General features: G+C 35.7%; 1 protein-coding gene across 7 annotated transcripts in view; it reads left to right on the top strand.

Moving 5' to 3' along the window:
• The window catches only part of ABCC9 (ATP binding cassette subfamily C member 9), a 106,466-nt gene that overhangs the window by 75,699 nt on the left and 10,625 nt on the right, over positions 1-20,142 (top strand). For all 7 annotated transcript variants that reach the window (XM_033118187.1, XM_033118184.1, XM_033118183.1 and 4 more), the window contains 6 exons: positions 3,233-3,335; positions 13,641-13,742; positions 14,364-14,484; positions 15,706-15,836; positions 16,573-16,651; positions 18,662-18,770. In XM_033118187.1, coding sequence (XP_032974078.1) covers positions 3,233-3,335; positions 13,641-13,742; positions 14,364-14,484; positions 15,706-15,836; positions 16,573-16,651; positions 18,662-18,770 — 645 coding nt within the window. The remainder of the gene's footprint in view (positions 1-3,232; positions 3,336-13,640; positions 13,743-14,363; positions 14,485-15,705; positions 15,837-16,572; positions 16,652-18,661; positions 18,771-20,142) is intronic.

Below are 20,142 nucleotides of genomic sequence, written 5' to 3'. Positions count from 1 at the left end.
CCCTGAAGAACAAGGTGAGGTTATTTGCTGACAGTAATGAGGACTAGAACCAGGTAAAGCATCTTGGAGAAAATTCAGAAGGTGTGGAATGAAAGAGGAACTTAACCAAGAGTCAAGGTTTAGATTTCTCATTTGCTGTCTTCAATAAACACATGAGCAGAATTTAGCATGACTATTTCTAATTTTACATCAGGAAAATTCTGGTGTTAACCTTCAAGGCTTGAATTATAATTGAAAGAAACAAAAGACAACCCAACTTTTATGTAAAAGTACCTGAGTCCTGCTCAGTCAGATTTAGATCTCCTAGGGTTCATTTTTAAAGTAAATATTAAATACCACCACAATCAGCATTTTTAAACCAGAGGAAATTTTAAAATGTGTGGATGATCCTGCAACCATGTATAAAATTCTAGAATCATTACATTTGGTACTTGTAGTGGAGAATCAAACGTATTTTTTTCCATCCACTTCTTCCTTTCTTTCAGGCTACCCTGAGTCCCCAGAGTCTTTAGCTCTTTTGGAATGTTAGTATTTACTGATTAAGCTGCTTTTCCTCCCCTGCATTCAGAGTTCGTGGTGTACTCACATGCGGCCGTCAACTCCCTCAAGTAGTTTACCATGAAAGTATCACAGTTAAATTAGACTGAGATTTCAGTGACCTTTCCTATTATTTTTCGTCTGACAGAATAAAGGTCTAAGAATGCTCAGAAGATGAGCTGGATGTGGATAAAAAGATACAGACTGAGTGTGTCAAAGTTTCCATTAGGAAAACAGAAGGTTTCTTGCCAAATAGAAACACACAGAAAGAATGTTCACTGCATTTCCACCCCTCCCCTCTCATTGCTGTTTCAGATGGTTGCCAACTCCATTTACAAACTCTGTAAGAGTGTATCTGAAACAATATCCTAAAACTAAAGGAAGCCTAAGAAGAGTCCCAGACAAAACACTTTGTCAGAATGAAGTGTTTGATGTTCATCTCAAATGTAGCTACTGGCTTTGGTCCAACTGGCGCTACCTCCAGTCTCTCCACTACCACAGTTCTTCTAGGGAGAGGACCCTATCTCGAGCTGCTGAACATTTTGAGTTTTCTCGTTTCTGTGTCTTTGCTCATGTCGTTTCCCCTACTTCCAATGCTTTGTCCTCCCTTGTTCACCTGAAAAAATTCAGCTCATCCTTTAAAACCTCACTCGGACCGTCCTCCAAGTCCTCTTGTGAAACCTTGCTTAATTTTTCTTTTCTCACCTCCCTCCACCCCATCCCCTGCCATCGAGATCCTCTGGTCAGTATAAATCATCCCCTTCCTTTATGTTTCTGTAGCATTTTGTACATAGGGCCGTTATAACCATCTTCTGTGTTGTACCATCCTTACTTGTTAATACCTTATTTACTTCCTTCACAAACAGTGGGCTTCTCAAGGGCAGAGGTTATGTACTGTTCATATGAGTATTCTAATGTCTCACTTAGAGTTGGTGCCTGCTACATGTTTCTGAATGACTGGGTGAAAATCTGCCTAACATTGCAAGTAGAGAAAGAATGGCCCTTATGTCGATGTATCTCTTTATAGTTCATATCCACTATCTCAGTAAATCCTATGACCCTGTGAACCATCCTACCTTTTAAGTATTCACTGCATTTATCTCTAAAAGGGTCATCACAAGTGTAGGCACATTCATAGGACTTCTCAGACTTGTCCCAGGGTGTCATCGTTGATCACAGGTCCTCCTGTGCCATGCATTCAGGTCAAGGCAACATAACTCAAAGTGAGGTCATTATTTGGCTCTGATTGCTGACTCCTTTGATTATTTTAGATCAGATGTTACTGTCTGACTCAGCTATCTGATTTATCTGGTTGGGCATATTGGAGTGATCAGATCGATTGGACAGATATCAAGTATCTGCTTTATACTGGCCTGTATGGATGGTTTCACGGGCCAAGTGAACACCCCACCCAGACTTCTTCATTCTTTGACATAGAGATGGTTTAGTATAAAGTTTTATAAATTGATTTGAACATTTTGGGGGACTTGGGATCGTCTTTTATCAGACAGGAATCAGTGCTGGGCTGCCAGAGGAAATTTGGCTATTCCTTACAAACATGACACGTGGACAGGTCTGTGTGAGACCAGCCATGGCTGCAGAGTTAGAAACCACATTTTGATTTGGCATTTCCTCCAACCTTCAAACAGTTATTTTGATTATATTCTCAAGCTTTCCATTGTTTCTGTTATTCAGGGAGAATAGCTAAAAATTGAAAAGAGACTATTTTTGTGATTTAGAAAAGATTTATCACCAGGTAGCCTGAGTTACTATAAGAGTAGCTCATGTCCTCAAATGGATAAGGTTTTTATTAGAAGTTTCCTTTATAACACAGGTTACAAAATATTTGATCAGATTATGTTGTTCACCAAGAATGACCTTAATTTGGTCAGGCATTAAAATCCCTAAACTCTATGTATCGTATAACCCTGTACGTATTAGGTTGGTGCAAAAGTGATTGCAGTTTAAAAGGTTAAAAACATTTGCAAAAACTGCAATAACTTTCGCACCAACCTAATGCTATAGACTAAGGGTTCCTTTCAAAAATTCATCCTTACAAGTAGTTTAGAACTTTGACATACAAGATATCATATTTTACTTGCATAATTCTTTTAAGGACATCAGCCATCTCCAAGGACCCCCATCTTCTATTTCATGTCACCCCAGTTTCCTTTTCTGGTTTCCAGAAATATCAGGCAAAAAGAAAATTTTTAAAGTATATATTTGCTACAAATGCATAGTTTCCTGTCTTCCTTGGTTCTCATCAAGCACCTCCCTCCCAACTCTAACTGCGCCATCTGGAAAAGTAAAATAAATGCCATAAAACGTAGTAGGGTATTTTGTATTTTTGTACAACTTATTCTGGTTTGTGTAAGGCCCTTGCAACATAGGTCATACCTTGTTTCTATGGCTACAATAATTATGTGGAAATTTAAGAAATGATCATTAATAATACTTTGTCATCAGAAAGATTGCTTTTCATAGGAAAGGTCTGAGAAATGAAGGAAACACTGGACCCCACCATCTCTACTGAGAGTACCGCTGGCCTTTATTTTGAAGTAGGAGTGATTTACCAGTCATTTTATCCCATCAGTTTGTCATTCTGTTGAGTAAATAGTGCAGTAGTAAGTGTGACTGTTTTTTTATTATTTCTCGCATTGTGTGGCTAACATTATAATATTTTTGTTTTCTGTAGGCATGAAACCAGATTTAAGCAACGTATGCTGGAATTGACAGACACAAACAACATTGCCTACTTATTTCTCTCAGCTGCCAACAGATGGCTAGAGGTCAGAACGGTACGTTCATTTCATGATTTCGAAATGTAAACCAAACAGGGAAGAGGCCTGATGCAAAGAGGGAGACAGTTGTAAAAATTAGTCTTCCACTGAGGCTCAGCATTAACTTCACATTTTCTGGACTTTAAAAATAGCGCAGGTTTGTTTATGTTACAGAGGAAATTTGTCATAATGTTTTAGCTAATGGCAAGACAAATAGCCCAAAAAGCAAAAATTCATTTTGTGTTCATTAGTCTCTAGATTACATAAGTTAATGGAATGGCAAATATTTGTGTAACTTTACGTTTTCTTGAAAAGAGCAAATTTGACAAGTGAACAGATGTACTCATTTCCTCCACTGAGCTGACAGCCCTGGAAGAAATGGTGACTTTCTATGTTTTAAGCCAGTGGAGGATCATGTTAACACAAAATGTAAAACACTGCCATTAATCATCTGTCCTGTGTGATTAATCACTGCCTTCTTCTGTCCTGTGTGAAGTAGGAGAATGGGCGTAAGCCCTGGCATTTACACACTTGGTCTAGCAAGTTAATTAAATTATTTGAGTTTCTCATCTATAAAACAGAAGTAAGACTATGTGCCTCATGTGGATATTAGGATACAAATAATAATAAAAGTCTCCTAGCAAATGCACTCAACAAACGTCCTTTAAATGGATGGATGGATGGATGGATGGATGGATGAATAAGTGAATGAAAACATCACCTGCCCTGATAAGTGGTTCATAAGCCAATCAGCTAGAGTATGAAGTAGGAGATAGATGAGACACAAGTTCCAGCAGGGAAGGGCATATACAGTTGACCCTTGAACAACACAGGTTTGAACTGTGTGGGTTAACTTATGTGTGTATTTTTCTCAATAAATACTATAAGTGCATTTCCTCTTTCTTATGATTTTCTTAATAACATTTCCTTTTCTCTTATTTATTGTAATAATACATATAACATACAAAATATGTGTTAATTGACTGTTTATATTTTCAGTAAGACTTCCTCCAGTCAACAGGAGGCTATTAATAGTTAAGCTTTGGGGGGAGTCAAAAGTTATATGTAGATTTTCAACTGTGTGGAGGGTTGACTCCCCTAATCCCTACAATGTTCAAGGATCAACTGTAGTTGGCATACTGGTCTGTATAATCTGCAGTGTGAGGAAGCTAATTTGGTGGTAATGATGAATTGTCTGTAATGTTTTCTGTTTTTTAAATATTCATTTGTAAAAGGGAAAAGGACATTTATTTGTACTATTGTAATAATCTCACTTCCAGTGATTAAATATCCCTACCATTGGCAGGCTTTCTTTAAAAACTCAACAAACCAGAGACGACACATGAAGGAGCCCAAGTTAAAATCTGAATTGTTGATGGATAGATACAGATTGAGATTGAATTCTGCTCCCTCCCATGAGATTTAATTGTCATGATTTCTCACTAGTTTACAGAGATTATCTACCACTATATTAGTTATTATATATAAGCTATTCAGAATGTAACACAATCATATTTCACAAATTTTGGATAGAAGCATTGCTTGTTGATGAGAAATTCTTTCCAGGTAACTGTAGGGGCTGGGCAAAATGTCTTCTGAATTACCTATAGGTAACATAAAGGCTGATGAAGTATTGCTTAAGATTTATAACAAAACCCAAATATTATTCCTGATACCAGCCAGATCCTAAATCTTTGTTTAAAGCTTCTGTTTGTTTATTTGCTTAAACCTTTTTTCTCTAAGGAAAAAAAGTCATATCTGAATAACAGAATTAATGATGAAATAGCTTAATGAAAGAATGTCCCAAAATCATAAGGGAAAAATGTCAGTAGTTATTTTTGTATATGATTTTCCAAAACTTGAAAATCAAGTATGTTTTTTAGGGGGCAAGTATATTTACTTTGGACTTGAGGTGAACATCTCATTTGACTCCTGTTTTTGCTCTTTAGCACTTCCTACTGTCAGGTTAATAGACAAGTATTTAACAAGATTCTTCAAGCAAACCATATGTTCTGTTCTCATAGCCAGAACACGAGATATTAGAACCTTCAGACTGCCAAGAAAGGGAAGGTCAGGAAAAATTAGAAAGGAACAGCAGCCAGATTCAGAATGAGTTAGTTTAGTTTGACTCACAACCCACTACTTTAACCCCCAAATGAAAGGCAGACAGACATACCCGAATATTAAAAGACTTCTAGTTCTACTTGGAGAAACCTAAAGAAAATACTGATATTTTCAACAAGAAGTGTACAATCTGCCATTCATTCTGTTACCTATAATACCTTTGTTTTGTCTTGTCTTTATTTTCTTTGTATTGTAATTTTCCCAAGATTTGCTATCTTGTCTCATTACCAGAACTCTCTCTTAAACCGATAATAAAAAAAAGTGATGAAATCCTTTGCTTCTATTTCTGATGAGTAAAGGTAAATCTTGGTAAGAAACTTGTTGATTTATTGCAAACTTTTAGGCATATCTGCTAACAGAAGTCAAGATCCAAAGTTCTTTGTGTAGGATTTGTCTCCATCAATTCCATTTATGTGACAGTAAATTTATGTGGGTATGCGTACACACACACACTCACCCACACACACGCACACATCTCTAAACAAACCCAGGAATACAACTTAAAAACAGTCAGATTCACTCTCTTTCTGTACACTGAGAATTTTTATTAGAGCAAGAATAATTGGAATATTAGAGTATTAAAATGCTTGTTTTAATATTTATATATAAATGCTATAACCTAAGAACATCTGCCACAGTAGGAGTATTAAATAAATTTAGTAGATGACTGCTATTAGGAAATAACCTTTCTCCTAACTGCACACATATAAATGATCTCATTGCTAGTGTGCTCCTGTGGACGTGTTCACATCACTGGAGACACAATTTCAGTTTGAAATAAATGAATCTTGTATCAGAAATATGAATGTTGAGATACAGGACCTTAGAGACTAGGGTGTGAACTGCTTTCTGAATCCAACAGCTGGACATATTCTGCCTTGTAAGTCATTTCAAAAAAATAAGTAATGAAAACTTTTATTTGGCCCAGTGATTCTGCATTGATCTTATCCACAGCATTAACGCAACCCCCTTTGCCACATTACTCAGTAAATTAACAAAAATACCTGCTTATAGAAAACATTCTTGTGCTTCCAGAGCGGAAACACAACCAAAATGGTACAAGGAGGGTTGAGGTATTGGGCACGATTCAGAAGAGGCAAACAGGATTTCTTGACACAGGTCTACAAATTTGATCACCTCTAATTCACGATCGCCTCTAACTCATAATCACCTTAATGGAGAGAAAGAGAAGAAATGCACCATAGCTTTATGCGGCTATTTTTCTCTTCCCTTTCTCTCTATCTCCAATTCTAACTTTCCAAAGCAATGCTATTGAATTCTATGGGCAGAAAAATCTCAAGGAGAAGGAAAGGAGGTTAAAGCAGAGTAGAAACAGCTTTTGTTGAATTTGGGGAGATCCCTGAGCCCCTTCCGAGTTTTATTTATTACCTAATTTATTTATTTTTTACTATATGGCTTTCACTTATTTTCTGGTGCTGTTTAGTATGAGTTCAGACAGTCACAAGTTATTCCCTTTCTCTGGGTAAACAGTTTTTCCTGTGGAAGATTTAGCCCTGCCCTTCTTATTCATTTTGAATTGGGAAAAAATATAAAGGTCAAACACACTCAAATCAAAAACGGACAAGAGTCTAAAAGAATAAAATAATTTGGTGGGTGGAAAAGTAGCTAGTCTTGTGACCACCCAGGTTGCTTTGGCAACAGAAGGGATTGTTTTTCCTCTGGGTGCCAAGTGGAGTGGGCCCCATTTGTGTGCAGTGTGTCACTGTGTTCTAACCTTTGAATGCTGCTTACGTTGTTTTGTTCAGCACAGCGTTTTCTCTTCATCCCTCTGCACTAAACAGTTCCAGTTCTCTGGCATCGATGTTTCCATTTGCAAAGATTGTGTAACTCTATCTAAAGGCTGTCTTTCCAAGGCTTTGTCTTGCTGTGTGGTGAGAGGATAAAAGAAAATTCACATCAGGAAGCCAAAAAAAAAAGGTCTCCAGAATCAACAGGCTAAAGTGAAAATGGTCGTGAGGGCGCGGTTGCACGAGAGTATATTTTCTGAAACAGCACCGAGCTTTTTTCTGTGTTCCTAACGCCATGATAAACAGGTGTGCCCTGACCTTGTAATTTGGAGGCCCTAATATATTCTCCCAGACACTCAGTGGTCTCATCGACTTCTGATGGCTACATGAAGAAAGAGGTTGTGTTGCTCTTAACTAATTGCAAGTCTGTTTTAGAGAAAATAAAAAATTTCACTAGCATTTCATATACAGATAGATGTCATGGAATCACTAGAAATATGGCAAGAGGCTTTGCTTTTGACATAGGAATCAAAGGCTTTCCTTCTGGAGGGGAGAATTGAATTCACAAACTTGATGGAAGTTAGAATTTATCACTATGCAGATGAAAATTCCTGTGGTTAGGCCCTCATTGAGTGGGTAATTCACATGTACAGTAGCTTCTATTCTCTAAACTGAATTTTATTCCATTGTACTCTTTTGACCATAGGTGTTTTTTCATTGAATTGATAGGTTAGGACGGGTAAGGCCTTCGCCCTCAAATAAGTGCTGCTGGTGATCCTTAAGTATTTGCATTCCTATGGGTGCGTTATTCAGACCATCTGCTTCTTCTTTATCAGTTTATTGCCTTTAAGCCCTTTTGCAGAGAATAGGAAAGAAGATGTAACTGTAGGGTTACTTTGTAATTCATTAAACTTATTAAGTTTAATGGTAAAGGAAATGGAAAATGGGGAGCTAACACATCCTCTTACATTATCTGTCAATTTCATACTTCTGCACTCCTGTACTATTTGAAGAGAAGTGATTGGAATTTAGTGATTTTGCTATGAACTGTCTTGATAAACATTGGGCACAAAGGATCTTCGTCATTTCTGTAGCTCAAGGTAAAATTCTGATCAAATGCCTCCAAAATTTTTCCATTGCCTTAGAAAAAGCATTTTTGAGCAGTGGTAGTAACCCAGCTCTCTAGAGCTAGAATGTATCTAATTGGTATAACTAAAAGACAACATGAATAACACTTTCTAAAAAGAGGATAAAGAATATTTTTATGAAAAATAAAATAACTTTGTTACAGATACTAAACTGTAGACTTATTGGCTTTTAAACTCTCATATCTGTATGAATTTAGCAGATGGTAGATTTTGAAAATGGGTCTTTCCTCTGAAAATTTTTTCAGAAAGCTATGCCTTATTGTTGAAGTGTCAAAAATATTATCTCTATACATTACATAAAATTTTAGCATATTTTATTGACTGGACTAATAATTGAATAATGTCTGATGATCACATGGAAAACTTTACAAGTAGTTTTGAACACATTAACCTTGTGAAAGAGATCTAGAAAGTACATGTTGACTCTAATTTTTGATCAACCTTTTCCCTTTCCTCCCTGCATCTGTTTTCACTTCTCTTACTGGCTCTATTGCCAGGATTAGGCTACCTACCTGTTACCAGAATTACCATTTTAATTCCATAGAAAATAGTTAACATTATCATCTGATTAAATCTATCATTTACTTCTATATAATGGGTAAATCCAGGACATAAAGATTCCATAGTAAACTAAATTTAACAGGGAGAGAAAGAGATTGAGTGCCTGATGTTTTGCATTTCCTTGATAATATTTATATTAGGCCTACAGTCTAATTTTCATTTATTTAGACTCAGTGATTAGTTTGTTGCTTCAGGTATCTAAATGTGTCCTTGTTCTATTCTAGTCCTATTTAAATCTGCTATTTTTACACGGAATATGGCATTTTATGAATTTTTCCTGCACTACTGAAATTATAAAAAAATAATAATACTTGGAACTGAATGATGAAGTTCATAGCTTAGGTAAGAGTGCTTCTCACTTTAGAAAAGCATTAAATATATGGTGATGGAAAGAAAACTGACTCTGGGTGGCGAACACACAATGTGATAATATAGATGATGTATTGCAGAATTGTACACCTGAAATCTATGTAACTTTATTAACAATGATCACCCAAATAAACTTTAATTAAAAAAAGAAAAGAAAAAAGTAAAGCAAAGAACCTGTAGCATTTATAGTAAAGCTTTCTAGGAGACAATCATATTACAGTTCAAAGTGGGGCATTAAAAGATTGTGAAACTTTGTGTGGAATTTCCAACCTTATCAAAAATTCTTACAATGTTTTTACATGTTCAACTCTTAAAGTCTGGAAAAGGGATTGGTGGAGAATTAAATGATTCATGAGAATCCTAAAGAAATTCAGAAGTCTTGATTTAGAAGATATCTGGCTCATATAAATATTCAGTGATTGTTTTATGAAGGGATGAATTTATCCAGTCATTTATTCCACACAGAACTACTGAACCTTTGCAATGTACTCATCATGATTCCTGTTGCTGGAGATAATAGTGGTAAACATTCAGACAGACTCTGCATCATGAAATTTAAATTCTAATGAGAATAGATAGACAATGAACTTGTAGAAAAATAAGCACATACCATCATTTTAGATAGCTCTAAATGTGTGGAAGAAAACAAAACAAGACAATGGGATAGTGAACAGCTTCAGGGCTGGGGGTGGGACCAAGAAAGGAAGGCTTCTCCAAAGAGCTGACATTTGAGTTGATCCTCAAATGATGAGAAGGAACCTGGTGTCAGAAACCTGTGGTACAAACATTTCAGGCAGAGTCTTCGGCAGAAACAAAGGTGGTGTGTTCCTGATGTTAAAATACAAAATTTAACCAAGTAAATTTGAAGATCTAATGGCTGTATTATGCGATTCATACATCAGACAGCATCCCTTCTAGCTCTATGAGTTGTACAAAATAGAAGGCTTTTGTAGGAAGAAGGACAGGGCAAGGGAGAGCTACTAATAAGAGAAAAGAAAGGATTCTTTATGCGCCTGAGTCATCTTTAATTTTGAGGGAAAGGGAATAAGGAATGGGAATGGTGTCTATCATGCAAATTGCCTCTTCTTTTTTTGGGGGGGACGGGGGTTGAAGGAGTGGGATGAGGAGGGTCCACATGACAGATTATGTTACTGGTGCTCGACCAGAAAATGTCAGACTGGTTGATTAAGATTTTGTTTCTGACAGAGGTTGAAACTGCCATTAGATCAGGTAGTAAATCTAGATTTGGTATCTGGTATCATGAGCTTTTAACACTGAGAAGAAGAAGAACAGCATGGTTGGAGCAGAGTGAAAAAAAGAAAAGGATTCTCAGATAAGGTCAAAGTAGGTAGGGTCTAGAATCCAGACTTTACATCATATAAGGCCTTGTAATTCATCAGTGTCTGAATTTATGCTAAGTGAAATAGAAAGGCATTGATAATTCTAAACAGGGAAGTTTTATGAACTGACTTATACTTTTAAAAGAATGTATGAATGAATGAATGGATGGATGATGAATGAATGAATGAATAGATGATGGATTGCTGGATGGGTGGATAAATGGATGGATGAATAAATGAATGAGGCTCTTCTTCCCAATGAGGTCAGCTGGGAGGAAATGGAGAGTAGAAATTAATAAAAGAAGTGCCTTCCTTCATATGCTTAATGTATACATTGCCCACAGAAATTTCTCAGAAGTCAAACGGCATATTTCCTTATTTAAGGCAGAAGTACTTTGCTGGAATTATCTTCTAGTGCTAACTTAGTTTCTGGGACTTATCAGAGAAACTCTTTATGAGTCTTCTTAGAAAAGATAGTATGGAAATAACAAATTTATAACATAACTTTGAAAGGGCTAACTTTATACAAGAGGGCTAGAAGGAAAAATTCATATTGCTGTGAACATTTTAAAAGAATTTTAGGAGCATGTTGGAATTTATAACATAAAAGAGCAGCCCAAACTGGTTAGATTCTGTATCCATGTGGTTGTTGCTTCAAATAAAAAGAAAAAGAGGAAGAGCTGTCTGATTGGGATGTGACAAGTTGTTAGCAAATTGTTACATGAGACAATCAAAGGAATATTTACTACTTCTGTGAAATTTATTACTTTAAGGGATTAACTCTGCATGATTTCTTTCTTTATTCTTTGTAAATTTTATTGGAATTATTATGGAATTAAGTTTTAGTGTCTGCTTTAACCTTTGATGTTTTATGACACACACAAACTTTTAAGCTTGCTTCAAACATTTGGAAATCATCCAGGGGAAAGAAGACATCCTGACACATAAAATTGGGGAAATCTAACTGGTATTTAATCTGTTTTATTCCTTTCAAAATCCCTGTGAATCAGGCATGATTTCTATTTTCCAGAGAAGAAACTGAGTCTCACAGGGTTTAAATTATTTGTCTAAGCCCACTAGTTGATAATTGGCAAAGCTAGCATTTAAACCCAGATCTCTGATTCCAAGGCTGGGATCATTGATTGCTCTCCAAAGTTTGATCTTTGCAGGTATTTTAAAGAGGCAGAAATGTGCACATGTGAGCTGATTTGGGAATCATGACTTCAGCATGTTAAACACTCCATTACCGTTATTAAAATCTCACCACCTACTTACTAGTTTGGTTTACTTTGAGGGATCAGAGATGTATCTAGCTAGAAAAGGCCATTTCCAGTGAGATCAGACTTGACGTAATTCTAGAAAGTGCTCATGCCCGAAATTCCACCTGCCTCTGGGACCTGTGACATATCAGCATGATAGGTTTTAAGATTTCTTTTTTGAGTGATAAGTCATAAGAATACCTAAGAATGCTGGGAAATTGGGAAGGAAAAGGGTGTTAGAAAATGGACAGATGTGGCCTGTCTTTCATTTGAGTTTAAAGCAGGACTTAATGAATTTTTAAAATTTTGCAAAAGAGTTTATCTGTGAGTCATAGACAATTCAGATACTCTAATATAAGCCCACAGTTCTAATTTATGAGGAAATATAACCTTTATTCTTATTTACGGGGAATCTGGAGATTTAATGTCCCAGATTCTAAGCCCAAATAGTTGACAAAAAGTTCAGATAAAAATTCCAACAAGTTAACTGCAACAAATTTCTGCAGAGGCCTTAGTACACAAGGGAGCTCATCACAACCCTAACATAAACACACATGAAACTTAAGGTAGAAAATCAAGTCCAAAAATAATTGCTTGTCTGGCAATGCAAGAAAATAGAAGGAGGGAGGGGGAGGAAACCCCTATGTCTGATATTCTAGTTGTGCCACAAATTTCAGCTTAATTTCTGGCAAGGTATTTAACTTCTCTGAACCCATATCTGCATGAATATAATGAAGACATTGCATCACTCCCATTTCAGCCCAAGTATTTGTTTTAAACGATAAAAAAAAAAAACATGTTTATTATCATGTATATCTCATACATGGGAGATACCCAGGGAAATAAGTCACCCAAGGAGGTGGCTTAGAATTTGGGCTGAAATACTATCTTAACCTGAAACAAACAACAGACAAACAAACAAAATGAAGGGTGTGAATGAAGCCAGTTATGGGAAGGTGACCAGGAAAAAGTAAGTTAAAAATGAGTAAGGTTTATTATGTAATGTTAAGTAAGTACCTTTTCCTTTTTTTTTTTTTTTTTTTAATTTATTGGGGTGACAATTGTTAGTAAAACTACATAGATTTCAGGTGTACAATTCTGTATTACATCATCTATAAATCCCATTGTGTGTTCACCACCCAGAGTCAGTTCTCCTTCCATCACCATATATTTGATCCCCTTTACCCTCATCTCCCACCCCCCACCCCCTTACCCTCTGGTAACCACTAAACTATGGTCTGTGTCTATGAGTTCTTGTTTCTCATTTGTTTGTCTTGTTCTTTTGTTGTTTTTGGTTTATATACCACATATCCGTGAAATCATATGGTTCTCTGCTTTTTCTGTCTGAAAGTCAGTACCTTTTTCATTGATAAGAATTTCTGATGTTTCAGGCATCCTTCTCTTCCTTGAACAAACAGGAAGCTACACTTACAAATGGAGATTTATTTTATAAATATATAATACTCTTACAATAGAGTAATTTCTCTGTTTTCCCAGCTTTTCCTATGTCTGCTGTTTCTAAAAATTATCTGCTCAGAGTAATCCTTATGCCAAAGAGGCATACTTTGGTATGGCATATTCTGTTCTCTTACACCTTTATCTGCTTCAGCCTGAATATTTTGAGTTGCAAGTTTTCATAACTTAGGTATCCTTCCTCTTAACAGGACACACAAGGAATGACGTGTATTCTCTTAGCAATCACCTCAGTTGATTGGGACCTTTGGTTTAAGAACTTGGGAAAAATATTTTAACATTTTTTCTTGTTTCTTTTTAGGATTATCTGGGAGCTTGCATTGTCCTCACTGCGTCTATTGCATCCATTAGTGGGTCTTCCAATTCTGGATTGGTGGGCTTAGGTCTTCTGTATGCACTTACGGTAGGTATGGATGAAAATCTATTTTTGTGCAATGTTGGAGAAGGTACTTTCCAAATTTATTATAAACTTCTTATTCACGGATGTTAGGGAATAAGTTTGAAATTCATTACAAGATGGTATCTTGCAAATATTAATAGATTTGGGCCCAAAACCACTGTTAGGACAGCCTGGATTCATGTCTGATATTGTGAACTAATTTTTACAAACTATTCAATTTTTAGAAACCCCATGGTCAGAGTGCCCCCAAGGCTCCTTGGGATCCTTGTTCTGAGTTTCTCACAACCCATTTGGGCACAATAAAGTGAAGGTGAATATAAATGAGATAAATGCTAACAGAGGTACATACCACTATCAATTGTGTAGGCAAATCAGGACTTCACAAAACAGTGACATTTGAGGAACCTCGAAGAAGAGCAGACACCTTCCTTGCCCACTTTATCCCATGGCATCTCTCTGGTCTCTGATATCCTGCGGCATTTATGAATTGTACCATAGGACGTACACAAACTGCCCAAGTCATTCTATCTCCAAATATCCAGTGATTGCAAAAATGTATACTTCATTTTAAATGTTTTTTGTTTTTGTTTTTGTTTTGTTTTGTGTTTTTGCTATCTGGCACAGATAACCAATTATTTGAATTGGGTTGTGAGGAACTTGGCTGACTTGGAGGTCCAGATGGGGGCAGTGAAGAAAGTGAACAGTTTCTTGACTATGGAGTCTGAGAACTATGAAGGCACCATGGGTACTGTTCGGAATATTTTGTTTCACTTAAATATGTATTTTTGTTTAAATATTAGTTGTGTGTCAGACATATTGTCATTTTTGCTTTTGTTTTCCACTTCAACATCCATAGAATACCCTCTTATTTTGACTTTACTTGATTAGGTACACCTGAGATGATAAGACTTTTTAGGCCTGAAAAGTCTTGGATACAACCAGAGTCCAAAAAGATATTATTTAGTCAGATAAAAAGAATTATAAAAATATTTGGACTTTATTACATTAATTACCAGCCCAAACTAGAAACAATTGTATTTTCTTTCCCAAGACCTTATTAACTTAGATGTCAAGAAACTTGGATCTTAAAATACTGACTGAGATTCTCAGCTTTGCTGGAATTAAATTGCCAGGAAATTCAATACTGAGGACAGAATAATCTTTCTTTAATTCAAATCTCATCCTTAAAATGCATTCCTTTTCCTAAATCCTCCAATAGCTATCCACATCTTCAAAGGCAATCCATATAATTTAGCTAAGACCACTAGACCCTTCATTGGTGAACTCTTGCCTACCTACCTCATCTCTCATCATCCACTCGTACACCGTTTACTCTGGACATGCCAACAGGCTGTGTGCCTTCTTTTTAATTTTTTCTCCTCTCTATAAATACTTGAAACAAATTTCCCCATCCCTTATCCTTTATGATTCATCTCAGACACCATCTCCTCTTGAAACCCTCCTGGACGGGTTACCACCTTCTATGCTCCCAGAACACTTTGGGCTGGCCTCCTTCATGTGACTCTCTGTGCAGGACCATAGATGCTGACTTGCTTATGTGCTTCCCCCAGGACACCTTGAGGCATGTCTTTCATCTCCATATTTCCAACACCTTGCACAACACCTTTCACTTTTTAAGTACTCAAATGTTTGATGACCAACTGACTGAACAAATGAATCAACTCACAAATGAACTATCTTGAATAGACTGGAGTGATGGAATGCTGAAAAGACAGAATACTGTTTAAGGCTCCAAAAAAACAAACAAAAAACCCCCCACTATATTAAAAGTTGTTAGTCAAGAGGCCTTTACTCTAAATGTAATTTTAACTTTGAAAAAACAAACAAACAGAATTTCAATCAGTATTGCTTTAAATTTAGAAAATAATTTGTATGTTTGTGTGTATAAATGTATACAAGTATATGTGTGTTCGCCCCAATCCCCTGCTCTATCCCCACCCCCCAGATCCTTCTCAAGTTCCAGAACATTGGCCACAGGAAGGGGAGATCAAGATTCATGATCTGTGTGTCAGATATGAAAATAATCTGAAGCCTGTTCTTAAACACGTCAAAGCTTACATCAAACCTGGGCAAAAGGTATGGAATTCACTGCCATTTCATTTATTTCATACAAATCTTCTTATGGGACCACTCTATTACCACCTAACCTCTTCAGACATCCCAGCCAAATATTTTCACAGGATTCGTATATTATTCCCTACCCTTTACAGGTCAAATTATCTACATAAAAGAAAAAAGAGAGAGAGATAGGAACAGAATAAAATACATTTTCTCTAAGTCATAGTGGCATTCATTAGTGTCCAAAGAAAATCAGGGAAGTCAACAATAGATGTGTTTTTCAAAATTTCTGGCTCTGGCTCATAGCCATACTAGACATCCCCTTGAGAACATTTGCATTTGGACAGCCATTGTCCCCAAATGATTTATTTTAGTTATTTTAAAAAGAGCAAGTGTGCAGAAAAAAATAGACGCATTCTACTTTTTCTTATAAAATCATCACTTCCAAGATAAAGTGAAATATTTACTAGTTCAATAATATACTAAATGTAAAAGTTAAGCCACAAATGAAAAACAACACCATCATAGAAATAAAAACAGTTAGAATCACTGAAGATAGGTAAGGACCCTATGTTTTTATCTTAATAACGATTATTCATAAGGGAGATCTGAAAAGAGAATGATGATATTAACGTCAGTATTTAAATAGAATTTTGGTTTCACTATGGTGTCTTGTCTAAGTTAAAAGTATGTTTGCTCATTTTCTATTATTTGTCTGAGTCCTCTTCTCTCTGAGTGACACTTGCATTTTTAGGTGGGCATATGTGGTCGCACTGGCAGTGGGAAGTCATCATTATCTCTGGCTTTCTTCAGAATGGTTGATATATTTGATGGTAAGTTACTAACTAAATTTTTTCATTGATCATGTGAAGTTTTCCCCTTAAAAAAAAAAGGCAACATCAACTTACCTAGTCCTGCAGAAATAAAAAGGAAATATTTATAAAGACTTCGTGTCCTACAGCCCATGGGTTGAGACAGGTATACCATACAAACAGTCCAGAATTAAAGAAAAAGAACACAGAATTCGGAGAAATAAAATTATTAGCCCAAAACTCAGTTCTAGAGATTGTTGTTAAAGAATTCCAGTAAACTGGTAAGATGAAAACAAGGCCACCCATTTTTAATTGCAGTAGATGGTGGTGGCAATTCAGGAGGAAGAAGAGAGAAGAAGACTATCCTATTTACCACAGACTAAAAATGTATCTCTTTCTATCCAAGGAAAAAAATACAAGGAGATATGTCATTTGCATTTTTAATTTTGGTGCATGACTCTAACCATCATCTTTTTTTTTTTAAGTTTATCGGGGTGATAATTTTTAGTAAAGTTAGATTTCAGGTGTACAATTTTGTAATACATCATCTATATATATCATATTGTGTGTTCACCACCCAGAGTCAGTCATCTTCTTAAAAACGTTGTTTAATGATGTTGAACATTTTATGAGGAGTCAATCTTTGCTGTAAAATGCCAAGCACATATTGACAATATACAAAAATATTCATTGACAAAATTATGAATAATGATACATAGGAATAATTTAATCTCTGCTTTAAAAATATCACATTATTTAGTCTATCAAGTGGCCTATAAATAGGCCAGCACATAAGCCATCTTGAATAAAAGAGGATCCATCAATGTGCTTGACCATCAGCTCAGAGAAGTGCTTACTATTATCTGTAATGATTATGATGATGATAGTACTTGACATTTTTATTGTACTTGACAGTTTATATTATTTAATTTAATTTATACAACAGCTCTATGAGGTAAGAGGTCAGTTTATGAATACAAAGTTGAACTGTGGTAATTGTACTCTCTTTCGGGTTTAGATTCAGGAACAGGGTAGTTAACTGCCACTGGGTTATCAGCTTGCCCTTTCTAAGACTAGTAATAATACACAGATGCTTTAAGGATTTTTCAGTAGGGATTTGCATTATAAGCTAATTGCATGATTCAAAGACAATTGATAGACACTTCTCTTAAAAAAACAGCAAAACTATCATTATGACTGAACATATTGGATTAGCCTGATCCTCAGGAATCCAGAAACATGATTTCATATCCCACATGCACTCTATGACTTATTCTCTTATTAATAGTGTTAGGCTATTAAGATTTTAATAGATTGAGTAGATTCCTGAAAGAAAGTTTAAGCTAATCACTTTTCCTGTTCTTGAATCTAGTCAGCTAGAAAAAAGGACTCCAGTTGCCATTCTTCACCTGACATGCTCATCTCATAGGGCCATATTGATTTGCAAAAAGTGATATGATAAAATAAATCTATCAAGTTGAGGCAAGGACATCATGATTGCACAAGTCTATGTATACTATGAAGAAATTCATTAAAATTTGGCATCTATAGAATTTACTTTCTTATTTGTACTCTGTACTCTTCAATCAATACAAGAGAGAATAAGACAAAAAAATCCCTGTCTTCAAGGAGCTTATATCCTAGGTGGCAGAGAAAGAGAGACAAAAAAAAAAAGATCAGTAAATGTATATAGAATGTCCTGTGAAGGAAAATAAAGCAGGGAACCAGAATAAAGGAATATTGGGAGGAGGACGACCCACTAAGGGGTAAAAAAGGACTTTGGGTCTGTATGAACCACATAAACTGAATAAAACCAGAAAATTAATGTAGGCGGAAATACTTAAGAAAGAGGAAATATCACTGAAGTGTATATTTTTCTTAGAGACATATAATGACTTTTTAATTCCTAAATACAAAGCCTCGTTTTCTGAATTTAAACCCTGAACTAGGAAAGTACTTTCAATTAGTAAACAAATATTATTTTACTTGTGATTTTGCTACATGCCTGTCATTTTTGTTTCTCTTTAACAGGAAAGATTGTCATTGATGGGATCGACATTTCAAAACTACCACTGCACACACTACGTTCTAGACTTTCAATCATTCTCCAAGATCCAATACTATTCAGCGGTTCTATTAGGTAAGTGACGCATTCAACAGAAACCTGTAAGTGACGCGTTCAACAGAAACCTGAGTGCTGCAGGATTTACCCTTTGTCTCATAGGATGTTTTGCTCAGAATTGCTTTACAGGTAGGTGTGAAATGACATTATCAAGATGATAAGATCAAATATTCTGTCCAAAAATTTGGATTGGGGAACCCTAGAATTGCTAAATTAACCTATAGAGGCCAATCCTTTATGTCCCCAGGAACTCTTTGATTTTACAAAAGTCACTTTTCCTCTGTACTTGGGGCAGTGATTCTTGGCAGATGTTTCCTAGGTGTTCCACCCTACAGATATCCTTTTATCTAAAAAAGCTTTTTTATCTAAAAAAGCTTAACTCTTTTATGTCTGGCCTGCCCTTAGCAGATATTGAATCTGGTTAGTACCCTTCCCTCACAACTTTTCTTTCAGCTAAAATTGCTTTTAAGAAGCTGCTTCAGCTTTCTTTATGTGTGGTTTATGGTTACCCATGGAGGGGGAAAAAATGGTGGAGGTATCTACTCTCTGCTAGGTGTTTTAAATATATTCTCATTAAATCCTCAGACTATTACTCTATCCTAGAAATTATTATCCCCATTTTACAGATGAGGATTTTGAACCTCAGAGAATCTGTAACTTGCCCAAGTTCATACACTTACTGATAGAACTTTGATTCCAAGTAAAGCTTGTTGGACTCTAAAGTCCGTAGTGGTGTCATCCACCCGATCGTATGTCTCATTTCATCCATCCTTTGTTCTCTTTTGCTCCTCTCCTCCATCCACTTAATTACAAAGAAGTATTTGGCACCTCCTTTTACTAATCACTTCTTGTCTTGAAGAGAAAATATATGTCAGATTGTGCAATATTCAGCTGTAACATTAATTAAAAGTTCTGGGTATATCTAGTTATTAACAATACCATAGTAAATTTATATCTCTAAATATAATAAATATACTACTTCTATTGCGGTTGGTACAGCATAGCTCATCTAAACTAGCTTTATATGCTCCTGTATAGACTTAAGTATTTAACATCAGTTCTGTAGGAATATTTTGTTAGACATTATTCAAGTTATATTAAACGTAATATTAAAGTGGATGAATCCAAATGATGAATTTTATTATATCTTATCATGTATATAAACTTCCTAATTATATAATCAAAAAACATTTTTCATAACATTAAGATCATTCATTCAATCATCAAACATAAGCTGAATGCCGGCTCTATCCTAAGCACTGTTTTGGTACTGAAGATACAGCAGGAACCAAAACAAATGGGATTTACATTTTAAGGAAAGGGCAGCAATACACAAACATATGTAAAAATTTCTTTATTTTTACTTATTAACTAATTAACTGATTTTTCT

The sequence above is a fragment of the Rhinolophus ferrumequinum genome, chromosome 10 (assembly GCF_004115265.2).
Source record: "Rhinolophus ferrumequinum isolate MPI-CBG mRhiFer1 chromosome 10, mRhiFer1_v1.p, whole genome shotgun sequence".
Taxonomy (NCBI): Eukaryota; Metazoa; Chordata; class Mammalia; order Chiroptera; family Rhinolophidae; genus Rhinolophus; species Rhinolophus ferrumequinum.
Note: the sequence above shows the minus strand (reverse complement) of the source record. Positions and strands in the feature narration are given on the sequence as shown.